The 17947-nt window shown below is 46.2% G+C and overlaps 1 protein-coding gene across 2 annotated transcripts in view; it reads left to right on the top strand.

The window, feature by feature from the left end:
* Positions 1-12615, top strand: part of NIPAL2 (NIPA like domain containing 2) — a 71736-nt gene extending 59121 nt beyond the window's left edge. The window contains exons 7-11 of one of the 2 annotated variants that reach the window (XM_045861301.1): positions 1156-1291; positions 3190-3278; positions 7247-7310; positions 8387-8481; positions 9865-12615. In XM_045861301.1, coding sequence (XP_045717257.1) covers positions 1156-1291; positions 3190-3278; positions 7247-7310; positions 8387-8481; positions 9865-9977 — 497 coding nt within the window. In that variant the 3' untranslated portion in view covers positions 9978-12615. Of the gene's footprint in view, positions 1-1155; positions 1292-3189; positions 3279-7246; positions 7311-8386; positions 8482-9864 lie in introns of those variants that run through there. The other variant, XM_045861302.1, reaches the window with a different exon arrangement.
* Positions 12616-17947: the final 5332 nt, after the last annotated feature.

Here is a 17947-nt window from a genome sequence, read left to right as displayed (position 1 = left end):
CTACAACTTCTAAAAGAAAGAAAAATGCCTGATTTGTAAACGTGCCCTCGTACCCCTCACGTTAAAGTATATTTTCAGTTTTTGGAAAAGGAGATTATTGAACACTTTTCCTGGATGCAGTGCTTCACCTGCTATTTAATCATACCCTTTATATGCATGCACATAATACCTTTTCAAAAGCTAAAAGGAATAAGGTTCACATATTATGACTAGATATCAAGAGCAACACAAATAGTGTTTCTTTCACATTGCCTTTGACTTCTTTTGATTTCATGTAAAAATTATTTCTTAATTTTTCTGTAGGGTTCAGCTCATTTATGGAATTACAGGTAACAGTCATTGTAAGGGACCTAGGACAGAATGAAAACCCTGTCTCCTTCCTACAGAAACATGGTGTTTCCAGAAAATGCTTCATTGTTTTCATATTGCTATAACCTTTTCAAGTCACGTTTTCTTCACTGCTATTTGGAACCGAAGAAAAATTTTCCCACAGGGGATAGGTTCCCCTTGAGCGTAGAAAATGGGTAGGCATGCTTATGTAAATCTGAGATTTACGGTTGACTCTGAGAACTGAATTTTCAGCTCTGGTCCTGCTTCCTATTAGTATCTTCTTCAAAAACTATTTTAATAAAACTTCCAGGCATTTATTAACAAAGGGTTCATACACAGACTAAGCACAACTCTTAGTAAACTCCCAGAGTGAGTTGCTTTTCACTCTCCAGTCTTCTCCTCTATTTGGCTTTAAGTTTCTTCAACATGGTTAATAGTGATTTTCCCATTAATGTCACATGGACAATCTGATCTTTTCTCCTCCCTCCCTTGTTTTCTCCTTTCCCATCTACTAGTAATTATAACCTCTGTAGCATCCTTTCAACAGTTCGGGCTGGAAAATAAGCACCTTGCTCCAGAGATAAAAAGCACACAGTCACACAGCAGACCTTGAGCTGATATAAGCAAATCTGAAGTCCGGCCCGGCTGGAGCAGCAGGGCCACGGCTCAGCTGGCGCCACGTCCTACCCGGCACCTCCCACAGCACAGTCTTCATGCTTAACGCATGATCGGGGTATTCACTACTCTACCATGTCAACCTAAGATTTGTATGTGTAACTCTATCTAAGGTATGTATTTTATTGTGTTCTCTGTTTTCTTTTCCAGCCTCATTGACTGTTATCTCAGTAAAAGCTGTCTCAGGCATGATCACTTTTTCTGTGACGGATAAAATGCAACTAACTTATCCCATCTTCTATATAATGTTTATCATCATGATAGCATCTTGTGTTTTCCAAGTCAAGTAAGTTAGCTTCTATATCCGCACCAATCTTTCAACATTCTTGTGCTTCCCTGAACATTAATCTTTATTGACTTCAGATGATAATCAAAATTAGATGCAACTGATTTCGAAGGGTGAAGGGTCTGCAGCTTATCCTCAGCTAACATGCCTTGCGATATCCTTCACATCCAATAAGAAGTTTTTACCGAGCATTGCCTTCACATCTTGTGAGTTCTAAAGTGCAACCATAATCTAGCTAAGTGCACTTTGATACTTTCCTGATGCTCTTCTGCTTGTAATTAATATCCATCGTGCATAGGCTGTCATTAGCAATAAATCAAAGGGGCAGGTCCACATCCAGGATTTCATTCTAAGTATAGGAAATACATGAACCCTTCACCTTCACTTCTTAGCTCATGCTCATTAATTGCCCAGGGATGGACAAAACCAGACGTTTGGCCGGGAGGGAAATCCTTTCCCCAGAACTTCACATCTTTGGCCAGAATTTGCTTCATACCCAAGAGATTGTGGAATGATTGTTTTATGTTTCCCTTGGGGCCAAATCATGGTGACATGGAACATTTTTAATTTCTGCCCTTTTCTCCCCCCACCTCCATCTGCCCCAATCGCTTCCCCTCCATTCCACTTTGTGAATATGCCTTTGCCTTCTAGGAGCTCTTGAGTCGACCAGAAGGTTTTCTGTTTACCCCAAGGTGCTCTGCAAAACCACCGTCCCAGTGCCAGCTAGGAAGTCAGCGCCCAGGCTCAGGAAGAGAGTGGTTTCTTCCTTAGGAGTAAAGTCTAATGGTCGTGGGCCGGCTCGAGGCCCTGTGATGGGGAGTGTGGGGAACTGCGGGAGAAACCCAGTGTTTTGTCACTGTTTCCTTTGTCATTTCCTTGTAGGACTGAGTGTGTTTCTAGCACTCAAATCTTGCCATTTGTCTCATCTCTCTCTCCTTCTGAATTAATCGGCACTGCTATACTACCTTTTAGAATTCAGTGATTAGTGTCACTGTGTTTAAACTACGCATTGTGAATTTAAAAGGCAAATGCAGATGAAGACAAACTGCATCCTTCTCACCCTTGTTTCCGTCCCTGCCTTCTTCACACCGGAGCTCTGTGAACACACTATCACTGTAGGGCTGTGGGCTTCAGTCCATTAAAATTACCTGAGGAAGTTCGTTTGCACACATATATATACATCTATGTGTACACACATGCGCATGGGTGCATGCGCACACGTGTGCATGCGCACACAGTAACACCTGGCTGTGCCCACAAGAATTGTTTTCAATTGCTCAACAACAGGACCTGAGCCTCAGTGCTGTTTGAAGCTGCCAGGGTGGTGCCAGTGCAGTGCACTGCTTTAGAAAACGTTCCGGTCCCTGACCCGGCAGCACAGCGCAGTTGTGGGAACCTGAGTTATGTTGGTGGCCAAAGTGAGAAGCTGAGTTCCCACATGTGCTCCACAGCTGGAGTCCTAGGCATTGTTTTTGAAACATTAAACATTCCCTTACTTCTCCATCTTCTTTCTTGGCGCGTGGCATGTCAATGCATAGCTATGCTATTCCCCAGATATGATATTTAACAGATTCTAGGGTCTATCGTAATGAATCAGCCCCAGTGTGATACCGGTCCAGCAGCTTGAATTGCTTCCAACTCAAACGTCTGTGGCCTCGGAATATGATTAATTGCTTTTCATTGTTACTGTTGTTGGTTTAAACAGACCATAAAACCTGACATCTGATCTCATACATCAGATGCATATAAGCTATGACTGCTGATTGGAAATGCCCTTTTACTGCACTTCCTTTCCCTTTGTAGTTGTAGCTGAAGAACATGCACTTCTTGATGTTATTGTTAACTTATTGCCGAGCATCTCTTAAAGCCAGAGTTTCAGTAAGTGCCTTCTACTCTAGGTTCCTAAATCAAGCCACAAGACTCTACAATACAGCGATCGTGGTGCCAGTTAACCATGTCTTCTTTACAACCAGTGCCATCATTGCAGGTGAGTTTCGGCTCTCTGTGCATAGGTGTTCTGTCCCCACAACAAGCATACTGAGAAAAATCAAGGAAGCCTTAGACTGTGGGGATCTGTGTAGCCCACCTCCTCCAGCCTCCACCCAGTGTCTGAGTCTCCTCCATAACAGCCTCTGGGACAGGTTTTTCTGCTTTGTGCAAAGGCTCCCCAGTGCTCCCTGCCTCCTGAGACAGCTCAGTCCCGTTTTAGATTACTCTAGTTATTCGGAGGGCTCTAATTATTAGAAAGCATTTCCTTATATTGGACTGAACTTAGCCTCCCTGTGAATTCAAGACACTCATCTTAGTTCCGCTCTCCGGAGTCTTCTCCCTGCCAGCCCCTGTGATCATCAAAGCAGCTGGAGCGTCCTCTTGTGCTTGTCTTTGGTCCAGACGCCCCCGGTTCCATGACTCTTCCCTCCGCAGCCCTCACCGCTTTGATCAGAGAGTGGGATCCCCGGCTGAAGCCAGTGACCCAGGGAAGGCCAGACAGATGAGGACAGAAGCTACTACTTTTGCTGTTCTGGCCTCTGTTTTTCTACTGTTGCATTCTTTTGTTGTTATGGACAATTTTTTTAACACATCAGATACAATAGTGTTTAAAACAAAAGCATGAAATTGAAACTTGGTCCAAACCAAACTATAGTAGATTTAGGTATATTCCTCCTAAGTTTCGTACTGGTCCGCCCTAGTTCTTTGGCGTATTGGATAAATTCACCACCTTCCCATATTGTTACTTCACTTTCTATTGGAAAATCTATGTATTTTAGAGATAATTAGGGACTATCTGTTTCCTAATTGGCTCGTTTTCATTATTTCATTGCAAACAATGTGACTGACTGCCAGTAGGAACTTTTTAAAAGTAATTAATACCTTTTCTGTTTCCCAAAATCGAACCATTCTTTTAAAGAGAAAGAGTATATGCCAGGACATCTGAGTTTTTAACATTTTATGCTTGTTGACAACAGAATGAAAAGTTTGCACACTTGTGTGCCCTAGAATTATTAGAAAAGAAACAAGGTCAAGAAGAGTTACAGGCATGACACATAGCTACTAATTAATACCGATGTGCTCAAGGCATGTAAGGATGTAGTTTCCCTCAAAAGAAGCTCCAGTGGGAGCACCCACAGGGCTGGATCTCAGGACTCAGTGCACAGATGCACCGACGAGTCAGGGAGGCTGGGGCTTTCTGGGGGATAAGAGCTCATGCGATGCTGCCGAAGTGCTGGAGGGAGGTGGAGCTTCTTGACCAGCTTCTCTCTGTCTCCACCAAAAAGCACGGCTTGAAATTAAAATCAGAATGAGACACCATATTTTGCCTACTAAATTGGTAAAATTTTTGGTTTTTCTCTTTTCATCGCAATAACCAAGCTGACGTGGCTGCAGTGTCACCGGCATTCTTGTTGAGCTTTGGTGGCATGGCGCCACCTCGCTGGAACCGAGTTTCATAGTTTTTATCAAGAGCCTTAAAAATGTTTCTACCCTTCGATCCTATGACTCTACAACAACAAACAAACAACCCAATTAAAATATAGGTGAAGGACTTGAATAGACATTTCTCCAAAGATGTACAAATGGCCAGTAAGCACATGTGACGACACTCTGCATCACTACTCCTTAGGAAATGCAGATCAAACCCACGAGGAGATACCACCTTATATCTGTTAGGATGGCCACTAGAAAAGAAAAAACACGGAAAATAACAAGTGTTGGTGAGGATGTAGAAAAATTGTAACCCTTGTGCACTGTTGGTGGCGATGTAAAATGCAGTAGCCACCCAGCAATGTGGGTATATGTTCAAAAGAAACAAAGGCAGGGACTTGACAGATGTTTGTACACCTAGGTTCATGGCAGCATCAGTCACAGTAGCCAAAAGGCAGAAGCAACCCAGGTGTCCACAGGCAGATGAAGGGACAAAGAAAACGGGGCCTATACATACAATGAAATTTGAAATATGTAGATACCAGCCTCAGAAATGAAGGAAATTCTAACACATGCTACAATATAGATAAACCTGGAGGACATTGTGCTAAGTGAAATAAGGCAGTCAGGAAATGATAAGTACTGTATGATTCCACCTGTATGCAGTATCTGGAGTAGTCAGACTTATAAAAACAGGAAGTAAAACGTGGTTGTCAGAGGCTGGGGGGAGGAACTGAGGAGCCGTTGTCCAATACACACAGAGTTGCAGTTTCGCAAGATGAGAAGGTCCTGGAGATTGGTTACAATACACATCAGTGTGAATATATTTAACATGACTGAACGGTACACTTAAAAATGGTTAGAATGGCAAAAGTTATGGTACGTGCATTATACTGTAATTCTAAAAGAAAAGAAAATGTTCTTTTAGGAATTCCATGTGAAGCTACAACAACAAAAATTCTAAAATACTGGGGGAAAAATATGTGCAAAGTAGTTTATTTCTATATACTAAAGCAAAAGCCAAAAACAACTTAAAATACCCATAGGGAAATGAGTATTATGGCACATCAGCTTACTAAATAACATGGAATCATAAAAATTTTTGCAAGAAAGCATGTAATAATGTTTCAGAAATGTTCAGTCATTCAACAAATATCCATCAGAACAGGACGTGGCTTCTTCCTATAAGAAGTTTATTTACTAGGTGAGCAGATAGGCTTCAGACTAGGAGTCTGTCTTGTCTTCGTGGTGTCTGTGGCACCAGGAACAGGGGCTGGTGCCCAAGACTCTCAGTAAATATTTGTCAGCCAGCTAGCAGGGCTGCCATCCACACACAAAGATTTAATTTCAGATAATACATAATTTAGAGATATCTTGTTTAATAAAAACTCTAGGAAGGCTTTGGGGTCTTAGGCCAGGAAGAAATCACTGAGGCCATCAAGGAGAGGCGTGTGTTCCTTTTCCCGAAAGGGAAGAGCAGGAAAAGGAGATGGGGGAGGGGCTGGCAGTGAGTCTTGGAGCGAGGGGAGCGCATCAGATACTCCACTGTCCTCCAGTGCCTGAGCGAGCGTGTGGCCGGCCTGGCAGACAGCAGGGCATCGCCAGAAGTGACAGCACGGGCAGCAGCTGGCCCCAAGCACAAGTTCTGTGTCAGAGGCCCTGGGCTGCACCCAGACTCCCAGGTCAGGCTTGCTGACCCCTGGCCGCAAACTGTAGGTGGGAAATGCCATAGGGTTTTGTTTCCTTGCATATGCCAGTTGGACATACCCTCGCCTGAGTAAGAAATTTCTCCTTGAAAAAGTTATATTAAAGTGTACTGATTTTATAATAATGATACTTAACATTATATATAAAGTCTACAAATCTATGTTTTCTTTGAAATCATTAGGATGTAACTATGGCATGTAAGTATTTTTAAACTAAGTTACTGACTGTGCACTTTAAGGGTAACTAACTATACTTTAAAAAATACAGTAGTTTCCCCTTACTGCTGGGGTTATGTTCCAAGACCCCCATTGGATGCTAAAACCACGGACAGTAGCAAAACCCATAGATACCGTTGTTTCCTGCGTGTACGTATCTTTTCACTTAGAAGGAAGCATTTTACGGCTTCCTGTTGGCGTATCTGAATTGCCAGCATCACTACTCTCGAGCCGTGGGGCCACTGTTCAGTAAAACGAGGGTCACTGAACACAAGCCCTGAGACACCCAGCAGTAAGTCTCAGAGCCGAGGTGGCTGCTAAGTCACAGGCAGGGAGCAGAAGGGCCACACGTGCTTCACAGAGGGGCTACTCCCGTCCCGGGCTGCGGGGTTGCATCCCGCAACTCAGACCAGCACAACACAAAACTTATGAACTGTTTATTTCTGGGACTTTTCATTGCATGCTTTTGGACCAAAGTTGACCGCGGGTAACTAGAACCACAGAAAGCAAAACCCAGGAGAAAGAGGGTCTCCTGTATTAACAAAATTTGAAAAACAGTGTGTAGGTATTGTAAACAAGCTGAAATTCATTTTGTCTTTAATTCTTGTTAAAGGTATCATCTTTTACAAAGAATTCCTTGGTGCAGCTTTTCTCACTATATTTATATATATTTTGGGGTGAGTAAATGTCCCAGAGGTAAGTGAGGTATATGAAATCCTATTACTTTTATGTAGGATTTTTGGCATTGTACCTGAGGCATAAAAAGTTGGAAAATAATATGAGAAACAACTGTTTCCTGAGCTCCTAAAGGAAACATTTTTCAATTTAACATCCTATGCAAGGTTCAGTGTCTTTCACTTTGTGATTTAGGTGTCTATCTGAAGGTCTGAAACCCTGGAGATTTTTCAGTTCCAGCCAAGATGAACCCACTGGCTCTGTAGCTACTCTGTAGTCCTTTCATACGATATCGGACCTGTCTTGCCCTTGGGAACCCCTAGGTTAGATCGCAATCAGGGAACTGTGGAGACCACTAGGATCCCCTAGAATGAAAGGCCAAGACAGGCAGGTCTAGCTCTGGACCTAATAACATCAGATTGTAGCATCCCTTTTCTGGGTGTGGCTGCCCAGCTTTAATGCTTCGTTGCTGGACGTCGTTGCCAACATCCTGGCAGAGGATACAACTTTGAGGGCGCATCGCCACTGTATAGGATCTCCCATGGGTTCCAAAGGGCACTCCGCTAATGCTTCGCCGCTTCTCGACCTGGTGTTCTGTGTGACCACTGACTGTTACTCAAAACCGTTTATCTCAAACATTCAGTTTCATAAGATATTTGGACAAGCCGAACCTTCTGGGATCTGGAAACTATGACTATTCTTATGGCCAAGGACAACTGAATTTCTTAGAAAATTAAAGAATAAATTATTATTTTTTGCATGTGTTGCATGCCAGTACTGGGTCTGGGCATGCACGGAGAGAACATGAGACTGAATGTCTACCCAAAGGGTGTAGAGCCTGAATTAGCCTCCAGATGGTGAAAGCCTGGAGCAGAGACTTGTTGGCAGCGCTCCAGGTCTTGGTTTTGAGGACAAATATTACTGGCTGCAGCAATTAAGACAAGTTTTAGGCAGCTTACCATGAGAAACAGGAAGAACAAAACCAAAGGAATTTGTGTCATCACGTAGACTAATACCATGCTCAGTTACTGAATACCGTGAGTTGTTTCAATGTCCTCTATTAATATTATTCTCACAGGTGTTTGCTGTCATTCCTTGGTGTGTTTTTGGTCACAAGAAATCGAGAAAAGGAACTTCTGCCACAGTCTTACATTGATTTTGGAAATATTCCTGGTAAAACTATATATTCTTTCATTTACAATAGAAAATCTCATCCTCATAAGTTAATAATTGCTAGTATTATTTTGGATGTATAAATTAATATAAAACATAGTTCTTTTCTTCAAAAAAAGTGTACATTTCATGATACTACCAGAGGCGGTGTTGTAACTGTGAGTATCAGTAATCATTTCGTCGAATGTCAGGTTTGCACAGAGCACTGAGGATGTGAAAGAGCTGACCCTGTCTTCTGGATCTGCATGATGTTGGGGGTTTCCCCTTTGAGTTTCCTTAAGTTGGAAAAGAGGAGAAAAGGAGTAGGGAATGGCCACCCGCAGCAGCCCCGATGCTCAGAGAGCTTTGGAGGGGGTATCTCAAGACCAAGGCCAGGCTGCTAAGGAATGCGGTTCCCAGGAAGACTGCGGTGGCCTGTGCACTGTGGGGCCAGGTGTGGTGTGCTTCCCAGACACCTGAACATACGCAGCTCCCTCCCCTCCCCCCACCTCATTCATCCTTATCTGTTTGATGTGCTCCATCTTTCCGGTTAGTTCTCGAATGTCACCGAGAGTCAGTCGCTTTAGCCATGCAGACAACAGAAGCGACATCCAGTGCAGAGGAAATTCTCCGCTGTGTCCTCCCCACCTCCCCTGCTGCCACCCTCCACCATCTCCAGCTTTGCTGGGGGTTTGGGGTGACCTGTAGGTTTCCGGTCAGGGGTAGTGATGTTCCCACAGGGTCCTCCAGCATTCTGTTGGGGCCAAGCCTCTGAAGAAGAAAGCATGAGCACCTCGGCCCTGCGTCTGAGAAAACGCAGCCCCGTGAACTCTGTGTCCCCTATCCCACTGGAGCCGTCTCGACCGGCTGAGAGCGTTCAGGGCAAGAACTGGTGTTTGTGGCGAGGGAATGTGTTATAGATGGCTTCTGTGGGTAGAGGTTCTTAGGTAGGAAACAGAGTTTACTTGTTTTTCACTCTCTTTTTCATTTCACAAAGCCCCACCCACAGGATCAGGAATAGCTTTTAGAAGCCACTATGAAAGGCTGTTTTTCTATGTTGTTAGGTACATTGGACGCAACAGCACACTGGGCAGAAGGCTCTGGAGACGAGCGAATGCTTCACGTTAACCTCCCAACTGGCCCGGCCTGATTTCCCGGCCCAGCAGGGCAGGCCCTGTGGCTGGGGCGTCGTTCTCTCAAGCAGTGCCTGCTCACATATAAAGGGACGTGGAATTCCAAGGGCCTTCTCTTCCCTGGCATTTTTCTCTTCTGTTTAGAGGGTGACTGCATAGCATCAAAAAGAGGGATAAAATATGGCCTAGATCGAGGAGAAATGATTAAAACATATTCTTCTCTGAGAGCTCAAATATTTTTTTTTTGCATGTGTGATTATTATCTCCACAGGGAAACAAACGCTGGATAAAATACAACCAGATCCAAACGGCTTATCCTACGGAACGCTGCCCGATGGAAGTGACTCGACACAGAGCCAAAGTGGAGAGAAGAAAGAGGCCTGAAATGCCGAGAGGGGCGGCTGCGGGCCCGCCACCCGATACCACCTCCTTAAGAAATTGCACATGTTCTGTTTGTGGCAGCAGCTATTTATCGCTGACGTGAGCTAGCACGAGCCCCAGCCCCAGGCCCCCCTCCATCTCTCTGCACACTCGGGCCTTCCTAAGCCCTGACAGTCTCATGTGCTCATGGAACGCAGCTCGAAGTGCGCCCCACGCCACGGGCCTCTCCCTGGTGACCGTGTGACGGCTACGTCTTCATTACAGCCTGGCTTCCCACGCAGGAACGCCACACAGAAACGTGCACCCACGACTTGGCCGCAGAACACACGGGCTGCTTTCCCCGCAGGGCTGCGGTGGCAGTTGCTTGGCTTTAAAGAGACACTTCACCCCACAGCCTTACTCCTGAACAAAGGTTTGGGAGCATTCCTTTTTGAAACTCTTAACCGCTGTTCCTAAATAGGAGCAGTGAGTCATCTGTTTTGAAAACCAGCCCTACCTGTAGCTCTCCTTTACAAATTAAGGGTGTCTTTAAAATTAGAATTTGTAAGTGGTATTTTGTGACGGGGCATACCAAAACTAAAAGACCTTGGCTGGTGGACTTTTTAAGCAAGAGAAAATTTAAGAACCAGGGCCAATTTTTTAAAATAAAAATACAGAATGATGGCATTTCTTCAGCTGTGAGGTCCTATTTACCTTCACTGAAACTGAAGGAAAAAGTTAATATTCTATGCCTTCATTTGTTTAGCTGTTAAAATTTGTCAAGTGGGTTTATATGTTGTAACTCTTAACATGTCTCAAAAATCATACTTAAATTCTTGCTGATATTTTCACTAACACACTGTTGCTCCCCTAAGTCATTATTTCAAGCCTTATAAATTCGTCCAGGCCAGAGGGATGATTAGAGAGAACTGGATTCCAGCCATTTAAACCTCAGACAAAGCTACAGCCAGGCCCATCCGAGCCTGGAGGGGAAGCCCTGGGCTCCTGTGCCCTGAGTGGCTTTTCTGTTGCGGTGAGTCACAACCTGCTGAGATAACATTTGCACAATCACCCATTACTTATGATCTACCTAATATTTAAATGAGAAGAAAAAAAGTTAACCTTCGTTGTAGCCATAAGCAATAAGCCCTGTGCTTCATTAAGCCCTGTGCTTCATTAATGAGTCTGTACAACGAGGTTCTAGGTTCCAGACAATTATTTTTGCATTTGTGCAGGGTGTTGAACTCAGGCCCATAGAGACTATAATCTTAATCATTGCAGGCCTTTTAGCTTTGTTCTTTTATCATACCCTGAGCTCCTGATCAGACCAACCAAACCTGGCCACAAAGGCAGGATTCGAATCCATCTCCGATGTATGCATAGTAACTTAGAGCCCATGTCGGGCTTTGGGACTCATGGTAAAAATTCCTACCATTGTGGAATGTGTTCCATTAATTCAAATAAAACAGTCATAATTTATGGCATGTTTTTCTGAATTGGTCCAACATGTTGGCCCGGGGAAGGCTCAGCTAAGAAATGTGTCTGGTGTCTTAAACTACAGATTTCTGGTGACTCTTAAGACTGGTTCAAAGATTGGGAAAATAATGAGACTGAAGAGTTTGACTTAAAGCAGGAATGTATTTATAGCTACAGCACATGGTTTTGAGCTTTGGAGAATTTTGCGCAGACACAAGCACAATACCGATACTTTACTGATCACCCATACTTGCATCTTTTTAAGAGTTTTGAAAAAAAAAAAACACTGACTTATGCACCTCTAAGCCATGTAGCAATGCCTTAGAAGTTCAGGTAACATAGAAACTGTTTTCAGGCTGAATGTTACTTTCCATATTGCTGCTCCAAAATAAGGTGAATAGGAATTTTAGCTGTGCTGGGCTGTAAAGATTTTTTAAATTACACAGTGCATGACAACCACCAAAGCCAACCCAGCCCTTCTTTTGGCATCATGAATGGGGGACCTTCAGCCAGCACTTGACTCATCTGACTATGTGTCTAGACCAAGGGTCTGCAAAACTTTTCCTTTAATGACCCAGAGAGAAAATGTTTTGGGTTTGTGGGCCATACAGTGTCTCCACTACCCCACTGCCGTTGTTGCATGAAAGTAGCCACAGGCGATGTGTAACAGGTGAGCCTGGCTGTGCCAGTAAAACCTTATTTACAAAAGCAGGTGGCCGGTCCTCAGGCTGTAGCCAGCAAACCCCTGGTCTAGACTCCCCCGCCCTTGCTATGCAGCTTCTTGTTCCTTGGGCACTGGAGAGCTTAAAAAGCAACAGTTCATGTTCGTGACAAACCAAATACCATGGGAGTGTGGAACCATGTCTTGACATTTACGTCAGGATCCTTTTGCTTCTAGAGGATACAAATGGTGGCCACGACTTCACTGCTGGTGCCAGAGTTTCTCTCTGAAAGGCAGTGGTCCTTCTGTGAGTACTACTGCCTACCTGGAAGAGTCTCTCCAGTCCCACACTCCCACTCAATAATAGCTTCAGAAATGGCTATGGGTTGCCTCTCATGTAATAGATTAAGCAGAAGTCTTTACCATCTGGCTGTTTTCAGTTTAAATGTCTTCTTGCCTTATAATACTTTTGCTACCTTGAATCACCTGGGAAAAAAATGCAATAAAAAACTTCTCAAGCAGTGACTCAGAAGGTATTTTTCAACACCCCTCCCACCTCCACGAGCTCCTGGAGAGTCTGTTTCATGGCAGAGAAAGAAGGGGAAGAAAACAGATTTCCTAGATTAGTGCAATTTAGTGCTATTGAAGAGACACAGCACAGTGCGCGAGTCTGGCCCTGAAAGGAGCAGGTGCAGCTGTGGACATGGCTCAGTGGATAGAAACCCTGAGCCAGATCCCCAAAGCCAAGAGCCCTCTCTCTGCTTCTTGCTTCCAAGCACACAGCTCATCCAGGAACAGTGACTCTACATGCTCGGCCACACCGAAAACTGCTTCGTGCTTGCCAATTTAATAGTGATATTATGGACATAAATATAGTAGTTACTAAAATCAACTTTCCCAGTACCCTTCCAGACTGCTTTTCTTAAATTCTGTGGATGGTTAGAGAGGCAGTCCTTGAACAGGGCAACTAACTGCAAACCCGATACATGTGTCTGGCACCAGTGAAAACGAGTGCTTTAGTGCGATTGCTAGAAAAACGCACATTTTGAGCTTTTGGGACCAAGATCTCAGAATCGAACCTAACATGATGGTATGAGGAATTTAGAAGCTGTTTCAAATCGTTACACTCATCAGTAGTCTGGCTCTTACAGTCATCTTGAAGTAAAGAAAATAAAATTCCACACGTACACAGTTTCCATGCAACAATATACCTGCCTTGGACTACTATACGTAGTGTTTTAGCAATTGTGGTAGATGCAGGGAAAAGCCTTCCCATCCAGGAATTCTTGAGTCTGTCCCCTTTCTCACCAGCCCCGGGGTACCACACACATGCTGTCCTGTGCCAGAAGAGCAAATCAGTTCCAGGATCTGTGGCCTGTCCAAGGACATGTATTTTTGCTAGAAAGGGAGGAAACTCCGCCTTCAATGTTGGTCCTTATTGAGAATTAATGAGTCCCAACCACAATGTAAAAGAGGAATATCAATCCCAACTTCAAAGAAATGTGTTTCAGGATGCACCCACCTGGGCCAGATGCTGCCAACAGTTTCATGGAGTTCCAGGCAAGAGGCAAGATAGTCTCCTAGTTCTAGGAAAGAATCTCCTTCCCAGGGCGCTGGCAAGTGCGTAACCGAGAAGGGGCCCAGCTGTTCCTGATGGGACCAGCATGCGTGGACCGAAGCCACTTTGCACATTTGAGCTGCTGCTCTCCAGACGCGAGCTAATCCTCCCAGCGTGCACGCATCCCGCTTTTGGAGCCTTTTCCTTCATGGTTCTAATTTGAAAACCAACCTCAGCAATTTACTGAGGCTTGGGCTCTGCTCCTTCATCCAAAGCACCTCACCTAAACCCTCTAAACACTGAACATGAACAAGGAAATGAATCAGCTCAAGAACTCTCGATCCAGGGACGCGAAGCTTGAGTGGTTTTGCCCGATTATAGACCACTAACCCAATTACCACATGCCTTCAACTTAGCACATGCTCATTAATTCACTCAGACATAATTGATCACATACTATTTTCAGTGTAATGTGCTTATAGTTATTAGGGATATAAAAACGAATTAGACGTGAAGACCAGCTCTTCAGGAACTCGGTGTCTGATCAGAGAAATGGCAGCTTTCATTTATTCGTCCCTTACTGTGTGCCAGGCATGGGGCAGAGTCTTTTCTCTGTGCTACTCACTTAATCCAGGCAATTTCTCTATCAGCAAGGTCATTATCCCTACTTTACAGATTTAAAAACCAGGGTGGGAACTAAGGTCAGGCAACATGGGCACCTAGGGCACAAAATTTAAGGAAGTGCATAGAAATCTCACTGCTGGTGAGAAGGCTGATCCTGCAGTTTCAGGGCCTGAGAGTGAAAGCCTCCTTAAATTTTGTGGTGCCGCATTGCATCCTGGCCCTGGCAGGTGACTTGGCCAGTGCCATTCAGCTGGCAAGTGACAGAGCTGGTATTTGAACCCAGGACTTTTAACTCTGCAACCCACACTCTCACTACTGGTACCAACATATCTAAACTGCACAACAGAACAACAAAAGTGCCTTAAGAGACTTGAATCAAGGGCATGGGAACCCACAAAGGGGAAAGGTCACTTTTGACTAGGGGACGTCTTTAAGGGAAATGGGAATGATAGTGAAATAAATGTTGCCCACCTTCCGCAAAACGTATGTCCACCCCCTAACCCCCAGAACCTGTAAATGTGACTTTATTTGGAAAAAGCATCTTTGCAGATGTAATTGAGTTAAGGATCTTGAGACAGATAGCATCCTGAATTACCTGGGTGGCCCCTAAATTCAATGACAAATGTCCTTGTAAGAGACAGAAGAAGAAACAGTACAAACAGAGGAGGACTCAACCGGAGACTGAGTTGTGAAGGTATAGCCAGGAATGCCTGGAGCCGCCAGTCCTGAAAGAGCAGATCCTTCTCGCCCAGAGCCTCCGGAGGGAGCGCGATCCAGCCGGCGCCTGATTGCAGGCTTCTGTTGTCCAGAACCGTAAGAGTAAGTTTCCGTTGTTTCAAGCCTGCGTTGGTAGCACTTTGCTGCAGCAGCCCCGGGCCCGAATACAGGTTGAACTGGAAGCACATGTACAATCTGGACAGGGAAGGCAGCCAGGAGCAACAGGGGAATTGAACATCTCAAAGGAAGCTTAGGAAACATCTGTATTGTGAGTCCTATGAGAAGGAAGACAACTTCTAGGATGAGAAAGGTAACTGAAAAGACCTTGAGTGGCCAGCCCTGACCTAGACTCCTTTTTGGGAGGTAAATAATGCCATCAGGGTGATGGTTGGGGCTAAGGGCACCATCAGTGTCTTTTCAAAAACTCGCCCTATCAGAATCGAGTGACATCTGCCTTGTATCTTTCTTAGTCATTGGCTATCAATATTAGATGGCACAATAAAAGGTCAACCAGTAACAGCGGAATTTGAGTTCTGCCTTTGAGGTGCATCATGTCCTACCAGAAATGTCCAAATGTAGCAGGGCCCTGGGCTGGACAGTGACTGCTGGGATGGCCTTGGGCAGAAGAACTTTGTGCAAGGAAGGAAGAGCATGCTGGGCCACCCAGAGCCGTGCTCTCCGGAACCTGAACTGGGAGACGGGAGGGAGTCAGGGCCGAGGAGTAAAAGCTGAAGTTGGATGGCTCAGAGAGGTGGGACGGGAGAAGGGGACAGCGAAGGCCTGAGCAGGCCACGTTAGTAGTGAACTGAAGTTACAAGGAACAAGGAATCGTGAGTGTGAAAGAGCGAAGAGCCCTGGGCAGAGGAAGGGGACATGAGCAGATACTACAGAGGAGCAGAGACTCGGTCGGAAAGGGCCTGACCGGAGATGCTGTGACCGAGAGCCCGTGTGGGGGGGAGTCACCTCCCTCAGCTCACAGCCGTGCTGACAGTACCAGCCGGCCTCTTCCTTCTCCCCATGGAGAGACTGCTCCTGGCCACCACAAGGGCCTCATTTTCATAGCGCTCATCGGGTTTCCAAAAGACATTAGATGGGGCTGCTAGCACAGGAAGGGAAAGAATGAGCCTGTTTGAGAAATGCTTCATGAAAACTGGGGCGATGTTCTTCCGAGTATTCGAATTATAATGCTGAGCTGTCCAACCAGAGTCCCAACAGACAGGGGAGGGACGGTCTTTAGAAAAGAGACAGAAGGTGGTGGACCCCAGAAAATGACCAGAAGTCCCTGGTTGGTCCTAAGCTTCATCTTAATGAACATCCTAACCTTGTTCTTTTTCAAAAGTGCAGTAAAGCTGATACTGGCCATTTGAGGACGGCCAAGGCATCTGCTGAGTGAGAGAGGAGGTGTAGAAGGGGGGCTGAATGGGACAGAAGACATGATGTGAAACCTTCTCCATGTGGAGAGAAGGATCCCTCACTCCAGCCACACAGGAGAGAACCAGAGAGCTCACTGGGGGCGGAGGACGGGGGGAGGAAAAGAAAAGAAAGAAGAAGAAAAGCCCTTTAAACACCTCAGCCCTCCACGCTGCATGCACCTGGGCCTGCAGGCCTGAGCCGGTGGGCCGAAGGCGACACCGAGGAATGACCTGGCGGGGGCGGGGTGGAGGTGGGCGCCTCCAAGCATCGCCTCCTCCCCCCAGGCTCTCGCCACACCCCCAGGCCGAACCAGGAAGCCTAGGGCACGTTTACTCTGCTGTCGGGGAGGTTTGGGCACCCTCGCAGCCCCCGTGCGCCGTGGTCACGTTCTCCCTTCGGGGTGTAGGTCTCCAGGACAAAAGCAGAGACCCCCACCGCCCCAGCCACTTTCTCAGCTGCTGCCTGGAAAGCCTGCGTCTGCGGAGGAGGACAGAAATCTGTCACCCGCGGCGCCCCGCCCACTGGCCCTGCCTCAGGCCTTTCTCTAAAGCAAACCACCTGCTTCCTGCCCGGCCTGGCCCCAGCCTTCCAAGGCCTCCTTGGAGGAGAGCGGGTCCAAAGCGCGGCAGAGGCACGACAGCCTTGGCACTGCCTCCGCGCCTCTTTGTTGTTCACTAAGGAGTTTGTGGAATCCAGGGTCATTTTCCACGGACCCCAGGCAGAGTCAGGCTAGCACCAAATAAAAATAGATTTCTGGCACGTCCTGTTTCCTCCGCACCGGTGCTCTCGCCGGGCGCGGGCTTCCCTGGACATCTGGACGGAGGCCGCCTCCAGAGGACCCTGGGAGGGGTGATTTTTTTCTTCCATGTTTTTATTTCCTTTCCTTTTGTTGACTGCAGGTTTGTGAGGGGGATGGAAGGTGGGGTGGAGAGTCTGCTGGGTTAATTTCCAAACCTCCTTTTGCCAGCTCTATTTGGAGGTGGACAAACGACCAGGGGCTTGTTTTGCCATTGATAAGGGAGAGCTAATTACCTCTGGCCTGCTGGCCCTCGGAGGAAGATGGGAAAGAAAGAGCAGGTGACACGAAGGTGAAATGACTGTGGAAAGAGGGGCCCTGAGTCGCCCCCTCCTTCCTGTCCTCCTGCGGAACGGCCTGCACGGAGCACAGTCGCCAGCAGAGGCGACAGGAGAGAAAAGCGCATCCCAGCCGACTGAGCAGAAGCGCCGCAGACGTCAGGCCTAACAACACATGTGCGGCCGAACCCTTTTCTAAAACCACGGTGACGTCAGGTCTCTTCGGAGAAAAGGTCTGACTAGCGAACCAGCCCTTCCTGGGTGGGCTGGGGTGACGGGTCGTTGGTACAAATTGGTCTCTGGCCCCTTCGCATGGCCCACATGCTGACCGTGGTTTCTCCATCCAAAAGCCACGAGAACAGCCGCACTTTCCTGACGGATTTTTGCAGCACGATAATAAAGTTAATAATGAAAACAACATTGATCCCATGGCCAGGGACGCGGTGCAGGCAGAGCGCTGGACCCACCATC

This window comes from Phyllostomus hastatus, unplaced genomic scaffold, assembly GCF_019186645.2.
Source record: "Phyllostomus hastatus isolate PE091 unplaced genomic scaffold, TTU_PhHast_1.1 phas_scaffold_21, whole genome shotgun sequence".
Taxonomy (NCBI): Eukaryota; Metazoa; Chordata; class Mammalia; order Chiroptera; family Phyllostomidae; genus Phyllostomus; species Phyllostomus hastatus.
This window is presented reverse-complemented; position numbering and strand designations above follow the sequence as displayed.